Source organism: Notothenia rossii (genome assembly GCF_949606895.1).
Source record: "Notothenia rossii genome assembly, chromosome: 8".
Taxonomy (NCBI): Eukaryota; Metazoa; Chordata; class Actinopteri; order Perciformes; family Nototheniidae; genus Notothenia; species Notothenia rossii.
Genome location: NC_136906.1, coordinates 44,910,083 through 44,929,009, shown reverse-complemented (window position 1 = coordinate 44,929,009; position 18,927 = coordinate 44,910,083). Strand labels below are relative to the sequence as shown.

Genomic DNA, 18,927 nt, shown 5'->3' with positions numbered 1-18,927 from the left:
CCATGGCCTCAGATTTGGAGGTGCTGATCCTCATCCCAGCCGCTTCACACTCGGTTGCGAACCGATCCAGTGAGTGCTGAAGGTCGCAGACCGATGAAGCCATCAGAACCACATCATCTGCAAAAAGCAGTGGTGCAATCCTTAGTCCACCGAACTGCAGACCCCCTCCCCCACGACTACGCCTCGAAATCCGATCCATGTATATTACAAACAGGATTGGTGACAAAGCGCAGCCCTGGCGGAGGCCAACCGGTTTCAGGTGAGGTGCCCTATTCCATGCCCATCAATATAAAGGATGTACTTTTATTTTTACCTTTTTACAAGAAGTCAGTAAACTTTTCACTAATGTTAAATAATGGTGGCAAAAGACTTTACACAGAATTACAGATCAAATTCACAAAGACCTTTTCCACATTTATGAAAATGTTATGGCAAAAGCAAATTGGCCACATTAAATAGAGGACACAATCAAACTTATGTATGTATGATAATGTTGCTTACAATGTCTTTCTCGAATTTCGCAGGACAGATGAACCGTCTCTATTTGATGGACTGTTCATTGCCCAGGACAGTAAAGTGTCTGCCTTTGTCGACAAAATCAGGAGCCAGATGACGATTGTAAGAATCTATTCAATCCCCTAACCCTTTATTTATTTTTCTTAGCACAGGGTTAAATGTAACAGATTGTGTCTATTTCAGAAAAGTGGTCGTGATGTTTGTGGACCGGCAACATTCACAGCTTGCAGAGAAACCTCACACAAGTCCAGGGCCAAGGTGGATGAGGAAGGACTGCAAATAGCTGTGTGCAGACATGGCATCTTGCTACAAGGCCTAAATCACTACCGTGGTGAAATATATGCCTACCCAATGTTCCTGCAGAAGGAGCTGGCTGAAGTTGCGAATGCAACATTCTTTTGTATGGATGTTGCCTGCAGGTAGTTATAACTATTGCAAAATTGGAAGTGTTTGTGGGAAACGTGTTATCTATTTAATTCTTGCACATCCAGTAGATGTAAAGCAAAAAAAACATTCATTTGGATAAATGCTGATGTTGGTTACAAGGATTGTACTGGTAATTTTAAGGACCTGGTTTATCTTTTTACTATTATGCCATCATGCAACTGGAAGAGCTAATTGATTTTGTCATTACAGGTACTGGCCTTATTTGGAGAAGATGGCAGCAAAGTTGCCTGAGCTCCAACCACTTACAGAGAGATGAAACCTTTTCTCTCTGTAATGCACGCCAAGGCCCACACAGGCAAATGCGAGGTACAGTATGCAAATTAAACATTTGTGTCACTAGATTCAAATGTTTTAGAAATTGTAGTGCACATAAGAATATCATGTAGTATATTCTATTCAAGCCTGTGGAATAATTGTAATAGTTACAAATGTTGACAAAATTGTTACAAAACAGACTGTCACAAGGATAGGCTTCCAAAACCCATTATGTTTATTTTAGTAAATATATCCGCACTGTAGAAATAATGAATGAATAGAGCTTCAAATAACTGCAGTTGTGACATTGTAGTTCAAAGCATAATTCAATATCAGAACATTTTAACTTTCTGAAATTGCTCCTGACACTGATGATAACTAAAGATGTACAGTACAAGAAATTATAATATTGAACTAAATAGCTAGATCTCATTGTTTATGATTCTGAGCAGGTGAAGTGGGGTGGCAGAAGCCAGGAAGGTGCTGGAAATACTGTCGGCGAGGAAGTGGAACAGGTTAACAGCTTCCTCTCAAGGGCAGCTCTGACAACAAAATACATGACCAAATCAGGTTGGTAGAGGAAAACAAATAGTTTTAAGTAGTGCCACATTGTAAAGCTCATATGAATTTTCATGTTTTTGTGTTTACAGCTAGAGCAGATATGATAACCGTGCTGGCTATGCAATGGAACCACAGGAAGGTGGAGAATCTCCACAAGACACTCTCAAAGAGATTTGTCAAAGTAAGACGTCCATGCTGCATTTCAAAATGTATATTAAGACTATCCGAGTTTGTTGTTGTAGTAATTTAACACCATCCTTAGCTACATGTTGTTGAATTGAATGTATTCTGCAATCATTTCATTATGATGGCGCTGCCATGGCACACTGTTCTGCCAAGAGAGTCTCTGTTCTGTTTGTTTTTAATAAAGCACTATAGGTTGATTCATCTGAATTTCTGGATAATAATAATAATAATAATAATAATAATAATAATGTTAATCCTGCTTGATCTTGAAAAAAAAGGGACACTAAGGTGATACTTGCCAACCTTGAAGAGAAGGTGTTTAGCATTTCATGTTGTTGTCTGGTCAGTTAATGTGCATAAAGGAATTCAGTAAAAAACAACCTTCTCAACCAACTGGAACGCATATTCACTTTTTCCTTTTAAACATTCTAACCAGACTACACAGAGAGCACAAACTGAAGTGGACAATCTTGAGAGTCTCAAGCAAGAGCTGAACATCTCCCTGGAGGACACGGAGCAGTGGGTGTTGGAGGTCAAGCAATGGGCAGCCACTGGTATGTTATATGATCACTGTGGTATAGATTTGGTTCCATATTTCCAAACATTTGGCTTCATGTTTTATGATTACACCTTGTTGTTTCTGTTTTCAAGAGAAACATGGAGCCCAGAGTAGCCAAGAGGAGCTCCAGAGAGAAATAGATGAAATTATTTATTCCCTCCGAAGAAAGAAACACGACCTCTATCGACAAAATGGTATTTATTATTACGTTATCTAGAAACAATATTTGTTTCTTGTTGTTGTTGTTTGTATTATTAATATTAGTTTATTTGTATTTTGTTTTACTTTACAGACAGCAACCAAACAAGGCAACGCAAACGGAGAAGACTGACAGAGCTCAAGAAGAAACTCAGAGAGAGGATACTGCAGTACAACACCATTGATGCCTGTTCAGAGAAAATTGACACAGAAGCAGCATGCGGTCTGTCTGAGGATGTCATTCTGCCCTGGGAGGCGCAAGGAGATGGTAAGAAACAACTTGTTTTTGTTTGCCCTAGATATTCCATAAATTCAGTTGAAGTACTAGAATACAATCACCAATGTAACACAGAGCTATGAACATAGGTGTCACAAATCATCATGATCACAACAAATCATTTTAAAATCATTATATTGAAAGGTCTGTATGATGTTGCCCTATCAAGTCTTAATAGTCTAGTCTCACTGGGACAGGCATATCTATGGAAACAGTAAAACCCTTCCTGACCACCCTGAACTGCATACTAATGTTGAATCTCAAGACATACTGAATGTAATTCTGCCAACATAGACAGAATTGAAAAAATTCAGCAAGCGGCGAGGTTGAATTTTTTTTTACCAGATTTTAAGGTTTTGGTCAATTTAATTAAAAAAGATTGAATACAAACTGATATTATTTGTTTTATTAGCCTTACCATTGTGGTTGTTATATTTTGTGTTTTTTCCATTATAGTGGTGAACCTGCGCACAAAGAGGCGACTTTTTGACCAGGTTATGCTGGTCAGGCGTATGGAAGAGGAGAAAGTCATCATTGTGAAGGAGATGACCCAGCATTGTCAAAATCTGAGGCAGGCACTGGACAAACTGGACCGCCTCCTTCATCAGACAAAAGACGACATCAGGAACCAAAGTATGTTCCACAAATACCGATTTATAATATTTGCCACTGCCCCCCTCCCAGTGTCAAATGTCTATCACTGAATAGCATCTGTAATGATTGCATTTTTTCTGAATCACAAATCTTTTTAGCTAATATACAGCCTCGGAGTTAAACATTCAAATTGCTTATATGGAACCAACATCAATGCTAATTAAAAGTTGCCTTACATAGACTGTCATTTTGTCTTTTTATTTTAGTTTCTCCAAGCGATATAACAGAAGAGGGATACAGGGGACTGCACTGCTGTATTTTACACCATCAATATCTTCTGGAGCAGAAACTGAGCAGAGTCACCAGCACCTACAGCTGTATTGGCTCGGACTCGTCTTTTCTCATGATGGAGGAAGACATTGAAGACGGTAATGAGGACGACGAACAGGACGGTGATGAGGACGGTGATGAGGACAACGAACAAGACGGTGATGAGGACGGTGATGAGGACAACGAACAAGACGGTGATGAGGACGGTGATGAGGAAAACTAACAGGACGGTGATAAGGACAACAAACAGGACAACGAACAGGACTTAACAAGTCTATTGTGTTGTATGCATGTCAACGTATTAAAACGAGTATTACGATTGAATGGCTTGTTTATTACCTTTTTTTTTATATGATCCTGCTTTGCATTTACTATGTCTGGTATCCAAGTAAATGCCATTAGCAGTTATCAGTCACCTTCAGATCCGAGTTACCTCGAGGGCCAGAGGTTCCCCACCCCTGGTATAAGGTTTTGGTGATCACCCTTATTATCATCATGTCATTTAATCATGATCTGTTTAATTAGCCAATGCTTACATCCAAAGAATGTGTCTAGACTTTACTCCTACAGACACACACTAACAATACAAATTGAGCTAAGTAATACACTCACGAGCCACTTAATTAGGTACACCTTGCTAGGATGGGTTGGACCCCCATCTGCTTTCAGAACTGCGTTAAGTCTTCATGGCATAGATTAAACAAGGTACTGGAAGCATTCCTCAGAGATTTCACTCAATATTGACCTGATCGCATCACACAGTTTCTGCAGATTTGTCGGCTGCACATCCATGACGCAAATCTCTCGTTCACCATATCCCAATGGTGCACTGTAGGATTTGGATCTGATGACTGTGGACTGTGACATTTGAGTAAAATTCATTGTCATGTTCAAGAAACCAGTTGGAGAATATTTGAGCTTTGTGACACGGTGAGTTATCCTGCTGGAAGTAGCCATCAGAAGATTGGTACACTGTTGTCATAAAGGCATGGACATGGTCAGCACAACCCGGTATCACGGCAAGACGTGAACATGTGACGATTTACCATGATGGGAGACGTGAAGCTGTCACGATTTCGTCCCTTCAAACGTGACATTTACACAGTATTGTTAACGTGGCCCAACCAGTGGAGATATACCCGGAAATGCCAAGCAAATGCTACCCCGACGGTCGGTTGTTATTATTATCAATATTAATATAATAATGATTTCATTTGTAATAGTCACACTCAATTTCGCTAATTTTCTGTTGCCCCAGCTGGTCGGCACCTCTTTTAGCAGATACAAAGGCTATATTCATTTATTAAATCGATGTGTGTGGATGTGGAATTAACGGACGTGACGTTGCACGATTGCGTTACCAGGCAACAGCTTCGGTTCATGTTAATTTATAAACTCTTCAACTCGAACCGTAGTTATATTTTAAAACATTTTAGAAAGCCTCATGAAATATTTTAATGTACATTTTAAATTAAATGTGAAGGAATGTGTGTATAACAAAATACATCCGTCAAAAACAATACCGGAAACAGACGTAGGCAAGATCCTCGGTTATGGCTAGAAAGGATCCTTCTATTGTAAATATGACGTCACGTTCTCGTTGTAACTCTCGTTGTAATCGGAGCGGCTCGGAAACACATCTACAGCAGTAACATGATGCAACATACACATTAATGCAGCAGCAATATTAATAGAGAAACATCAGACATAATAGTAAAACAATGCAAGGGAACATTTTATTGCACCAGGAGCTATCTTGGGACTTTTACTGCGACAACGTTGACTTGCCTGTGAATAAAAAATAAACCATAGTGTTGGTGATCTACAGTGTTGTCATTCTTCTTTGAACACCAGCAAGACCGCTTTTCAACGATCACACTCCCTGTCATTGACATAATTAATAGATAGTTTAGCTTCTCACCATCATTTGCTGTGGCCAACTGATGTTAACGATCCTAACTGAAAGGCTGCCTGCCAAACGTAAACATTCAGCCACGTGACATTCAGCCGAACTCTCGCGAGAGTTTTACACAAGACGGATCCTTTCTAGCCATAACCAAGATCCTCAGCTCGGTGATTCATGGTTTAGCCGCAATGCACGTTGGGAAATGGTGTTTATGCGATGTGAAATCCGAAAACATTTAAAAAAAAATAAATAATACTTTATTCCGAGTTTGCTTGCTTTTCTCTTTGGAGCTAATCACATAACGGCATTGTAATACATGGTTCGGCTGCATTACATATTACATATCTGCCGTAGTTATCTATCTATAGAGCCCTGATGAGAAGACTTCTATACAAACAGGAAGAACTGCCGCCAAAACTGAAAACGTGACGTGGATCACAAATATATCAGCCATTTAACAACATCTTAGATTTATTTTCACACAATATGTCTCCTTGCAATATCAACAGTAATTCGGCTGACTTTTATATTGGATCCAATTGGTAGATAGGCAGTATTTACACCATAACGGCGCACAGCTGATAAACGGGCACCTAGTGGTTAAAGCATGTTATTGAATTTTATTATTATTATTAACTAACAGAATAAGAGACCTGACAGGTGATGGTCAGACGTTGACCTGGCTGCACAGTCACAGAAGCTGGCTGTTTCAACTGTTCACACTTCACACCTGTACAAATACAAAAAAAAGTTATATGACAGATTATCCTGTTAAACAGCAGTATAATAAGTGTTGACTCACTTCCAGCTGCCAGCAGCAGTAGCAGCAGCAGCAGAGAGAACATGATGATGATGACTCTCATTTCATTTAATTTCAAACCTTTATTTATACAGGTGTATCCCATTGAGATCATTGATTTCTTTTTCAAGGGAGACCTGCTCAAGTAGGTTCCACACGAAACATAAAAACATAAACAGAACAACAAAAGGACATCATACAGCACCATTTACATAACTATCCACATAAACAGGTACCAATAGCTTCCGATTGAGTAGCATCCAACCGAGCTTTAAAAACATTTAGTGGCACCAGATTGCTCAGTTTCCATTTAATTTGCAGACTATTCCAAGACAGAGGAGCTGCGCATCTAAAAGCTGTCTTCCCTAAGACAGTCCTAGCAGTTGGCACATTTAATAAAACCACAGCATTCGATCTCAGGCAGTAGCCACTTACAATTTTCCGTGAGATCAGGGAGCAGATATAAGATGGAAGTTTCCCTAACATGGCTTTGTATATAAAAATGTACCAGTGACTGAGCCTCCGTACAGTTAGTGAAAGCAAACCAGCCCTTGCATACAGGGTACAGTGATGGGTTAATGCTTTACAGTTTGTCACAAATCTCAGTGCACTGTGATACGCAGCATCTAACTTGACCAGGCAATTGGCAGGTGCATTCATATAGATCAAATCACCATAGTCCAGCACAGGTCAAAAGGTCACAGTGACTAGCCTTTTCCTGGCCTCAAGCAGAGAAACAGGACTTGTTCCTGTAGAAGAAACCTAGCCTAACCCTCAGCTTTTTAAGCAGGTTATTGACATGAAGTTTAGAAATGTGAGACAATCATCAAGCCAGATACCAAGGACTCTGAGAAGACGTGAGCTCCTGATCCCCTTTAATCTCCACTGACAGTCTCTTGTGAAGGCCTTATAACTGTATCACAATGGATATTACTGAGTTTGCATAGAACCAAACGTGTTCACGTGTGAATGTGAACATTAATAGAATATCACCTCCCATCTTCAGAGCAATCTGACTATTATAACATTAGCGTTAAGAAAGCTTAATTAAATATCTGCCTCAACATAAGTAACTGGATCAAAGTCACAGTACAGTCCGCGGCATCACATCATAATGTATCATATATCTCCTTATCTGAGTCAGCTGAGCCGTATCTGGCCGTGCAACACTTACAGTGTCACATACTGTATGCAGAAGTATTATTTTAAGCAACACATTACGAAACACTCGAGTCAAATGTAATTAAAGTCAGATCGTGTCTTAGACGGGGCATATCATAAACCTGTTAATGTACGCATTCAAACACTTTTTCTTTTACCAGCTGTGTTCACCTTGCAGGTGCAGCTATGTGGCTTTTATCCTGGATAAAGTGTTTGAGTCATGGATGTTTAAAGTCTTCATATTTGTCTAATTATATAGTTGACTTTTCATTCAGGAAGTATACGCGCTGCGCTGTCAGTACGCTTCTCCATGTTTGTGATTGGTCGAATGCTCCAAATACTACCCCTTTTATGTGAACGCGCACCTAACTAGATAGGCACGGCTGGCTTGAGCGATCCACTTGATAACCCGTGTCGTAGTGCCGTTTAGCGAGAGGGCGTATGTTTTGGATTAGGCCAACCGGCTAACTCAAACATATCCAGGTTAGGTTGAACCAGTTTCGTGGTATACCCCCCAGGTCTTGTCCTGACTGAGCACAGGCACCTGTAGCCTTGGCTACTGTGCTCTCAGTGTTTTGTCTCCCTGTTCCTGCCTATTGGCGTCAGCTGATAGAGGTGTTGGTTTTATCTTGTTATGCACAATGTTGATTCTTCTCTCAGAACTAGCTAAATATGGGTCTGGGGTAGAGATCTTCAGAATTGGTTTGGCATCTTTTGTGTCAATTCGTGGCACACAACATGTCTTGTGAATAAACCATCAGTTTGCCATCAAAGTTCCTGCTCTCCTGACTCCTGTTTCCATTGCTTCAGAAGTTTCCATCGCATATGAAAGATTTGTACATGTTTGTAAATTATTTTGGTTTCCGTGTGTGTGTTTCACATGGGTGAACAGTATATTTATATGTTCTGGAATGAAATACAATGTCAGATTAGGGGAAAGTTAGGGGAGTGCATGTTAATGTGTCTGGAGGTGGCGTGTTCCAAAAGTGTTTGGGTTTGTCTGCCGTGTGTGGGCTGCGTTCCATTTCAAATTGCCGCCTGTACAATGTATGCACCAGTCTGTGATATGCCGATGTGCAGGCCCGCCCCTCCATACACGCCGATCACACAGACTGCGTCTGCCTCTCGCCCTCATCTTGTGGAGGGAGCCTCATCTGATGCGCAAATGCGGCGCAATTGAGCACGCCACAGTTTCTGCTGCGAGGCTCCACTAGCTGTAATCGGCTTGGTGTGTCCAGGGCTTACACACCACCCCCCCGTCGACGCTCGCGAGGACCTCATCACATCACAGCCCTGCCGATGTGATATAATGTATAGGACCTTTTTTCCTCATTGGTGTCATTCACAACAGACCAATAATGACAGTTTTAGAGAATGAGTTTGTATGGATACACTTAAAACATATATTTGTATTTGTCTTGGCTTCAGCTCACTGATAACATAAGAACACAAATAGGCACAACACTTACATAGATGTTTTTTTTATATGTATTTTATTACTCCAAAGTAGAACAAAAAAAAAGTCAGCCATATTTAACTGGGAAAGTTTTCCTTTGGCTCCCAGGAATTTTTCCACTTCGCCCCACTGTAAAACAGAAACACAGCAAAAAGTATTACTTTTTTTCAACTGTTTGGAATATGTAGTTCTACAGTATGTTGACAATGCTATTTCAAATGAGAAGATATACTAAGTCACTCAAAAATATCATGATGAAAGTGCAGTATAATGTATATATTTATATATAACACGTACATCATATATAATACAAGGTACATTTTTTATTTCAAAGTCAATGTTTCATTTGACCAATTCTTTGAATTTGCTGTCAATGCCCAAACATACAGCACTAAACTTAGACAACTGCCTGCAAGACTGCACACAGAAATAATACTACTTACTACTACTAACTATACTTATAGTATAATTGTTAAGAACAAATGTAACAAGTCAGTAATTACAAAAGAGATCAAATACCATCCAGCCTCACATATCAATCATTTAACCTTTAGTGATATTGATCAAGGATAAACTCTAATCGTATATTTTATTTTAATTTCTATTTCAATGTAGGCTACTTCCCTGCTTATGTGTTACAATCAGACAGCGTTTCTAGGGCGCGATGTCTGAATGACGAAGGGCAGAGAACTTGGATGTCTTACTTTATGGCGCAAACGTCTGATAGAGCCATTGATGACATGGCTCCCCACCCCCATGTGATCAACTAAATTCAATTTACTGCTGAGGAACCCAAAATGTTTAAGTTAGTGATCTCAGGGTTGATGAAGTTGGTTGGTAAGACTACTTTGTGGCCCCTGTTCTGCCAGACCCATCAGCTACACTGAAGGAAACTTCAGATTAGATACATACCATCCAGAGCAAGACTGCCACTGCACCAACACCTCGGTATGGCCCTGAGTAAAGAAACACAGATTTTAGGTAAACTTCATTTTTTTCAAATGTCATACATGTAAATACAAAAAGTCCAGTGAAATCAAATGATAATTTGAAATAATAGTAGGTACGATTAACTCAAACATATGAAGGACTGTAACATAGTCAATAGCATTTTCCCCATCAGTTTAAGATTTTGGAATACTATTATTATTTTAAAAAATATTTTTACTGCCAAGAATAGGAATTCACCTACAAAGGATTACAAGAAAAAATGTAATATACAAATAAATGGCTGGACATGATGCATTAATGCGACATGAAGCATTACACAAGTACCTCAACCTTAAATTAATAATAAATTATTGTTACTGTAATTTCAATATTTACATTAGCAGTCATGCTTAAGACTGAAACACTCCTTTTAAACAAAGTATACGAAAATCCAATAAGATAAGACTTGGTTCCACGGAAACATTATTGTCATTGTTTATTTATTTAAAAATATTTTCTAAACAAACCTCCCTGATTCGTTCCCTCAGTAGTTTTTTGTAGGGGAAAGTGTCTGACCCTTGATGAATGGGACATTCTGCAAGGAATTAAAAGATGGTAATAAGTTCAAGTTCAGCAATAACCTCCTAAACATTGCCTAACATCACATTGTGCTCAATTAAACTGTTCAAAATGGCACTGAGACTTTTGATACTGCAAAGTCTTAAACAAAACAAAAGGTGGTGTATTCTAATTGTACCGATGATTGTTTTCGCTCTCTTTAACTAATTCAATGTGCAAAATCAAACACAGTTTCAGTCTATGTAAATAAGATAATTACTAATTAACCCGCACATACCATTAATTGCCACTTTATTCCTCGTTGGTCTTCTTTTCTGTGAGGAAGACACTGAGGAGAGAGCAGGAGTCAGGCCGGAGGAGAGAGCAGGAGTCAGGCCGGAGGAGAGAGCAGGAGTCAGCCCGGAGGAGAGAGCAGGAGTCAGCCCGGAGGAGAGAGCAGGAGTCAGCCCGGAGGAGAGAGCAGGAGTCAGGCCGGAGGAGAGAGCAGGAGTCAGCCCGGAGGAGAGCGCAGGAGTCAGCCCGGAGGAGAGAGCAGGAGTCAGGCCGGAGGAGAGAGCAGGAGTCAGCCCGGAGGAGAGAGCAGGAGTCAGCCCGGAGGAGAGAGCAGGAGTCAGGCCGGAGGAGAGAGCAGGAGTCAGCCCGGAGGAGAGAGCAGGAGTCAGCCCGGAGGAGAGAGCAGGAGTCAGGCCGGAGGAGAGAGCAGGAGTCAGGCCGGAGGAGAGAGCAGGAGTCAGCCCGGAGGAGAGAGCAGGAGTCAGGCCGGAGGAGAGAGCAGGAGTCAGCCCGGAGGAGAGCAGGAGTCAGCCCGGAGGAGAGAGCAGGAGTCAGCCCGGAGGAGAGAGCAGGAGTCAGCCCGGAGGAGAGAGCAGGAGTCAGGCCGGAGGAGAGAGCAGGAGTCAGGCCGGAGGAGAGAGCAGGAGTCAGCCCGGAGGAGAGAGCAGGAGTCAGGCCGGAGGAGAGAGCAGGAGTCAGCCCGGAGGAGAGCAGGAGTCAGCCCGGAGGAGAGAGCAGGAGTCAGCCCGGAGGAGAGAGAGCAGGAGTCAGGCCGGAGGAGAGAGAGCAGGAGTCAGGCCGGAGGAGAGAGAGCAGGAGTCAGGCCGGAGGAGAGAGCAGGAGTCAGGCCGGAGGAGAGAGCAGGAGTCAGGCCGGAGGAGAGAGCAGGAGTCAGCCCGGAGGAGAGAGAGCAGGAGTCAGGCCGGAGGAGAGAGAGCAGGAGTCAGGCCGGAGGAGAGAGCAGGAGTCAGGCCGGAGGAGAGAGCAGGAGTCAGGCCGGAGGAGAGAGCAGGAGTCAGCCCGGAGGAGAGAGAGCAGGAGTCAGGCCGGAGGAGAGAGCAGGATTCAGGCCGGAGGAGAGAGCAGGAGTCAGGCCGGAGGAGAGAGCAGGAGTCAGCCCGGAGGAGAGAGCAGGAGTCAGCCCGGAGGAGAGAGAGCAGGAGTCAGGCCGGAGGAGAGAGCAGGAGTCAGCCCGGAGGAGAGAGAGCAGGAGTCAGCCCGGAGGAGAGAGAGCAGGAGTCAGGCCGGAGGAGAGAGCAGGAGTCAGCCCGGAGGAGAGAGCAGGAGTCAGCCCGGAGGAGAGAGCAGAAGTCAGCCCGGAGGAGAGAGAGCAGGAGTCAGCCCGGAGGAGAGAAAGCAGGAGTCAGCCCGGAGGAGAGAGAGCAGGAGTCAGGCCGGAGGAGAGAGCAGGAGTCAGCCCGGAGGAGAGAGAGCAGGAGTCAGCCCGGAGGAGAGAGCAGGAGTCAGGCCAGAGGACACAGGAGTGAGGAAGAGAGTGAACTCAGTGTCAGTCTTGGTGGTAAGAGGTACAGACAAGTCTGATCCTGGGTCTGCGGCCATTTCTGCCTGTGTGGTTGAAGGGCCCTCAGGTTCAACTGCCAAAGTCACTATTGAGAAGAAAAAAAGTAGACGCATGATGAATAAATGACCAAGTATAATCCGCCATATACATTTATAATCTGAGTAATTACAGCTAAAAAAGAAACAACGGAACATCAGTGATTATGTGTTACAATGGCGTTTGTTAGCAACCAGGAAATGACACCAGTAAGGACAAACAGATGAGAATGCTGCGTGGGGTCTGGGTGCCGTGTTGGCGGGACGTTGGGGGGCTCGCTGCTCCGCCCTTTGAGGCTCGAGGAGCAGACATTGTGAGCTGGATTACTGGTGTTGTTTCCTGGTTGCTGCGTGGGGTCTGCGAGACAGCGAGGAACTCAGCCTGAGCGCACACACACACACACACACACTCACAGCCAGGCTGTGAGTGTGAGTGCGTGTGTGCGTGAGGAGATCCACGGAGCCTCGGCTGAGAAAAGATAAGGCTGAGTGTGTGTGTGTGAGCCGGTACGTCACTATGCCCGTTACGTCACTATACTCAGGAAGAAAAAAATTGAAAAAGAGCAGCATAGACAGGTATTTTCTGTGTTAGAGTTTTACTCGCTACAGGGTGTACTATGAGGGTTTGTGACTCTGCAGAACGTTTACATGCAGGAAAAGCTTCATAACACACAAGGGGAAGGGTAATAACCAGAAAAGCATGACATGGGCCCTTTAACTGACAAAACAAGACATAACGACATATTTTTTACTACTTGGTAAACAGTGATTCACACTTTTTTTACATTTAAAACCAGATAACTGAGCAACTAATTTACAAAAAATGTTAACAGATAAATTGCTGAAATATAGCATGCAGATTTGTATACTTTACCATTAATAAGGCTTTCGTAAATCCTCTTTATGGTAACAAGTGCATTGTTACCATCTTCTGTCTCGATTTGCCATGGACAGATGCAATCGGCCGCAAAACCATTTGTGCCTCTCTTGGCAAGAAGGAGGATGGGACGCCGATCTAACATTTTCCATTTGTGAAGCTGGAACACAATGGACACAAAAAAACAAGAAATATTATGTACACAACATCTCTAAACATTTTCACACACCTAAAGCCATTATAACTCCATTTATTTTGCATAAGTGAAAAATGCACTGATGTGATACGTGTACACATTGAGGAAGGCACCCCACAATTAACCAGGTGTGATTTTAGACCCCTTTTAGGGGAGCCCCTAAAAAAGAACTGTAAAAAAAAAAGAAGTTTATCGAGCTCGGGTTCACTTTGAGTTTTTTTTACATGGGCATAGTTATTTTTATATGGGTTAGGGATGCCAGCGATTATTCTATTTTTCGAATATTCGTTACAGTCTCCATAATCGAAAATTATTTTTAAAATTCGATTTTATTTATATATATTTTTATTATTATTTATGTTTTTCTTTTTTTTCCTGGCTTAGTTTCAATTCGGCGGCGAATAATCGATTAATATTCGCCAGGGCTGTCCGATTTTGATCATGGTCAGTTTCTGGCATCACTAATATGGGACCATTTAACTCTCACATTCAGATATCTGAATAAGCTTCATTTAGCTTTGAAACATGTCAGCAAGCTATAACCTATATCATTTCAGGTTCAAAGTTCTGCATTAACAGCACTTCAGATGTAAAGCTGGTGTTACAGGGGAATTTTGAAATGACTGTTCGAACACGGCTCAAAGTCAGAGACTCTGGTAAGCTTAATGAAAGTGCTTTTAAGGGCCTCTTTATTAATACTAACTCTTTCCAGGTCTTGATTGTCTTTCAAGCACTATATTAATATGGGCTGGTTTTGATTCTGTGACATTCTTGGTTTTACCATTTATTCAAAAATGTATATGATATTTCATTTATTTTACTTTTGGAAACCATAGTCACATAATTATGTGTTTTCCATACCATGAAGTTCCAAAATAAAATATCAGGGTATATGCAGGAATCCTGAGGTCAAATTTAATCCCTTTTAAGACCTTTTTTAAGACCCTTTCCATACATTTTAAGACCTCATCGCAACTTTGAGTTCTAACCGGTTACATTGGCGACACACTTTACCTCACATATACTATATTGATTGTAAGATAGCACAACTAAACAGAGTGCAGACAGACTACTGAAGCCTCCTCTCCACATGAACTTCAACCTCTCTGTGAAGTTCAGGTTTAATGCAGTATGCTGCTTTGTTGCTTCTGTACTCTGTGCTCTTTCATTCCAGTAAAACTCCTCAGAAACCATTAGAAACCAGTATTTGACCAATAAACAAAACAATTGACAAAACTTTGAACTATGAAATATATTAAACTTTGGTGAGCTTCAGCGGGCTAATGCCATATAGTAGCTCCCTCACAAATACCAAAGGGTTAAATTGGGCTGGGGCTGTCCGGGGCTAAGCCCTGGCACATAGGACGATGCTCTGACGTCATCACCCTCACACATTTGTCATATGTTTACAAAAATGGATATATATGTTAAGACTTTTCTCGTTCTTAATATAGACTATATTTAGGGTCTATATGTGTTGACTTTACTTTAAAATAGCAGATCTCTGTGACCAGATATAGTTTGGCTTAGACCCCGGCCCCACGAGGACGCATACGGTAAAACGCATACGCAAACGCAAAAAAGTCTTCCGTTCACACGCATTTGATTCATTAATGTGTCCGTTCACACTAGACCGCTGGAAATGCTGGAAACGCTGTAGTACATATGCCAGGCCTGTAAGTGGCGCTGCTGCCGCCACAAAATACACCAAAAGCAGCGAAGAAGACCCCGGAGCATGGTTGCCATGGTTGCCCTTCTGTTTATTCTCCGCGGTGGACGACGTGTTCCCCTGCTGTATATCTCTCAGGTAGTCCACCAGCAGATCAAAAACACCCACCTCTCCGCCTCTTCCAAGGAACGAGGGAACCGTGCGGCAGTTTCCGTTAAAAAAAATGTTCCGCCGGTCAACATGTCCGTTAAAGTTTAAATCTTCCGTACAAAATTAGAAAAGTGCCGATCAGAGGTCTTCTGTTATTTATTGAGCTTTAAAACAAATTGATGACGACTCTGTTCTCTGTATAATAATATTTAATAAACGGTGCCTGCCTCTTTTCCTCCCCCTCTTCTGACAGCCCAGCAGCAGCAGGAGACGTTGGGAGAGGGAGGCGGGCTATTTAATCGTAATCAGAAAATGATCATATAGGGCTTACACACGGAGCCGTTGGACCCCCAGAGCGTTGCGTATGCCGGTCTACCCACCTTGGGACCCCCCCCCCCCACAGAGCGGAGCAAAGCAACGAAACTTAAAATAAGAAGCAGCATTTTACGGCGCGCTATGGGGGCCGCCTTGGGGGCCATTTATCAACTTTTAATACTTTTTAAGACCCCGCGGACACCCTGAATATAAAACACCAAAATGCAGGTTTTTTTGTAGGATATAATTAGAAAAACATGTACATTGAAGCTCTGATTCTAGGAATTACCACTGGCCTGAACTATGTTACTTCTGGTTAACAAATAATGTTTTACTAAAACTGGGTGCTTGCAAGTACAAACACTATCTAACATCGGTTCGAAAAAATGTGTTATGCCTTTACAGATTTAAATACAACGGTGACAACAATTTTGCTTAACACATTACATGAAGTGCAGTAATCGTGCACTAGTCTGTACTTCTCACATAAACTTAATTAAGAAATTAGGATTATTTAAAAAAAGTAAATGAGGGCGACTGTTGGAAAGTATAAATCAATTAAGTAATTTAACAATTTGTATAAAAAGATTAAGATCAGGGATTATTTACACACTTTTTTATGATAACTGACATCTGCAAGAGAAAAAAGCTTACCAGTAAATGTGTCGAGTCATACACTTTGTTGACACTGTGGTTTTTCTTTTGCGTGGCCTTCCACTCCTGTGCAACCTTTTCTTTTTGCTTGGAGAGTTTCTCTTTGTAGGGTTGGATGGCACCACATTGTTTGCATTTTTTACTTGCTACTCCTATGCTTTGCCTGCATGTCTGGCACACTTTTTGAGTAGGCATCTGTAACAGAAACACAGATAATGTCAGGGAATACCAAAAATAAGAATACTATACTACAAATGTTTACAGGATTCATGTATTTTATTATATCGTGAAAAATCTTGTTAAAACAATGAACTCATGTTTTTTTATCTTTTAGATAGGATGAACACATGTCAGTCACATGTTTAAAGTGACTGTTATGGACAACCCTAATCTGTCAATATCTGGTTGATCCAAAAGTTGATGCTCCATCATCACAGAAAATAATACTAAAATCATCATTACCAGGGGTGTATTGCTAATTCTATAAGTTCTGCATGTGTGCACGCGCAGTTGTGGCTCGTTTTGAAGCTTATGTAACTACTGTCAATTAACACTCCAGCCAGAATCAACAAAGAATGGTCATTTATTAAGTCTGCATTATTGAATAAATGTGTGATTCTTACAGTAAATGCTGCACACAGCTGCGTGATAGTTAAGTGATTAGTGAAGGACCTTTATAAACTAACTCCCTCCTGCTGAGGTACAAAGGTTACTATATAAAAAGTGTGCACATTTATTTAGTATCCTATCCATGTGAATATGTTTTAAGTGGGGGTGGACCTCATGTCCTCTAGGGGGGTCCGGAGGCCCCCGGGAAGTTAAATGCATCAATCTTCTGCACTTTGAGGGCAAAATTAACTAAATCTATGGATACATCTGTCAACACCCATATGAAACTTAACTGCATACATTTCAATAATAATAAAAAATGATAAGAATAATACTTTTTTTATTTGTATCTTTGTGCATATTTAATTATTTACTGTTTTTTTTTTTTAATGCATTTGTTGTATGTCCAATAGTATGAATTGTAATGATTTCATCGATGTTTTAGATTCATTCGATTTTTTTTAGGGTGCTGTGTGACGTTGAACCTGCGACCTGGAACCTGTGACCTATGAACCTGTATTTGTATACTACCAAAGGAGCTATTGAACCTAAGAACTTGAATTTCCGACTCCTATTGTGGAACATTACAATAATATAAAAGTGTTCCTTTGAAATATGTATTTCCATATATGGTGACCAAACTGTTTCAGACCCACTGAGATAACTTAGACTAAAATTACATTAGGTACATTAGCCTCTTAGCCTATCCGTTATCATAGCTAGCTAGCACCAGATGCTAACAACCATCCCCGTTTTAGGTGCCGGAGCGGTGTTCCGGCAGTATTACACCCCTGGTCACTCTTCACTTAATAGATAAATAGTATTTAATATAGTTATAAAGAATGTGACGTGTGATAACATTTGGATCAACCGCATGAACCGATGGATCACATAACTTCCATGCTCACGTTAACGTTAGCTGATTCTACTTTTGGCTAATTTAGCTTTGCTATCATTATTCCTAGGTAAACATAGTAATCTTAGTCACTGTACTAGACGACAAAATAAAACAACATAATACATATCCCAAAATGAATATACTTTTGATATCTGACTACTCACGTTTATTAGCTTGTCTGGGAAATAAATGGATGTTGTCAGTGATGCAGTGACGAGTCCAAAACCCCGGTGAGTTAGCATTTTACAACTTCCGGTTCCCTCGCCTCAGAACCAATGAGATTTCTCCATAGGATTTGGGAAAATAGCTCGAAATAAGGTCTGTGGTCGACACAAATTTAAGAGACGGATCACGTTTTGTTCTACGACAGACAGCCGTGATTTTTGAAGAGTGTACGTGTCTGAAAAACGATGGTTGTTAACAGAAGTTGTCGAGGACGTTGTACGTCATTACGCTGCCTCCCGTTGATTTAAAACGCGCCCGTGGGTCGTAAAGGTATGCAGGCTGACGCACCCGTTGATTGAAAACGCTGCTCTGGGCCGTATTAATGGGTCGGAAAACAATCGACCTATTTGGTCGTATTAGTTGGAGGACTTGTTGGTGTGTGTGTGTGTGTGTGTGTGTGTGTGTGTGTGTGTGTGTGTGTGTGTGTGTGTGTGTGTGTGTGTGTGTGTGTGTGTGTGTGTGTGTGTGTGTGTGTGTGTGTGTGTGTGTGTGTGTGTGTGTGTGTGTGTGTGTGTGTGTGTGAAAAGCAGCGCTGTCTGCTTATTTGCATGTAGGCTAGGCTTAATCAGAATAATTTCAAGTCCAGACTCAATGTTGTTTGCATAAGTAGGCTATATTTTTCGTTTTGTTTATTTAATAAGTTAATTTCAGGACAACTTTGGGAATTTTGTTTGTTTGTTATGAGTTTTAAATACATTTTGAAAGTGGAGATAGAGAGAGAGAGAACCAGCGCTGTCTGCTTAGTTGCAA

General features: G+C 41.4%; 1 protein-coding gene and 1 long non-coding RNA gene across 3 annotated transcripts; one reads left to right on the top strand and one right to left on the bottom strand.

Annotated features, from left to right (window-relative positions):
* Positions 1-456: 456 nt before the first annotated feature.
* On the top strand, positions 457-4,247 carry LOC307015567 (uncharacterized protein). Of its 2 annotated transcripts, none has more exons than XM_079644256.1 (10): positions 457-618; positions 700-935; positions 1,153-1,269; positions 1,668-1,788; positions 1,869-1,960; positions 2,402-2,519; positions 2,617-2,718; positions 2,817-2,990; positions 3,456-3,632; positions 3,860-4,247. In XM_079644256.1, the coding sequence occupies exons 3-10, from the start codon at positions 1,216-1,218 to the stop codon at positions 4,144-4,146; spliced, it is 1,125 nt and encodes a 374-aa protein (XP_079500382.1). In that variant the 5' UTR covers positions 457-618; positions 700-935; positions 1,153-1,215; the 3' UTR covers positions 4,147-4,247. The 2 variants fall into 2 exon arrangements, with proteins under 2 accessions (XP_079500382.1, XP_079500383.1); XM_079644257.1 differs by having other exon boundaries at positions 525-618; positions 1,671-1,788.
* Positions 4,248-12,770: 8,523 nt separating this feature from the next.
* Positions 12,771-18,701, bottom strand: LOC307015428. The gene is made up of 4 exons (XR_013801523.1): positions 18,117-18,701; positions 16,446-16,640; positions 13,459-13,621; positions 12,771-13,053 (listed from the first exon to the last, which is right to left on the bottom strand). It is a non-coding gene; the product is annotated as an uncharacterized lncRNA (long non-coding RNA).
* Positions 18,702-18,927: the final 226 nt, after the last annotated feature.

Excerpts from the sequence above, each read along its gene's own strand:
- LOC307015567 (XM_079644256.1), top strand. The coding sequence starts at position 1,216 with ATGAAACCTTTTCTCTCTGTAATGCACGCCAAGGCCCACACAGGCAAA. Across the intron at positions 1,961-2,401 it reads TCTCAAAGAGATTTGTCAAA|ACTACACAGAGAGCACAAAC; the intron begins GTAAGACGTCCA and ends CATTCTAACCAG. Across the intron at positions 2,719-2,816 it reads CGACCTCTATCGACAAAATG|ACAGCAACCAAACAAGGCAA; the intron begins GTATTTATTATT and ends TTTACTTTACAG.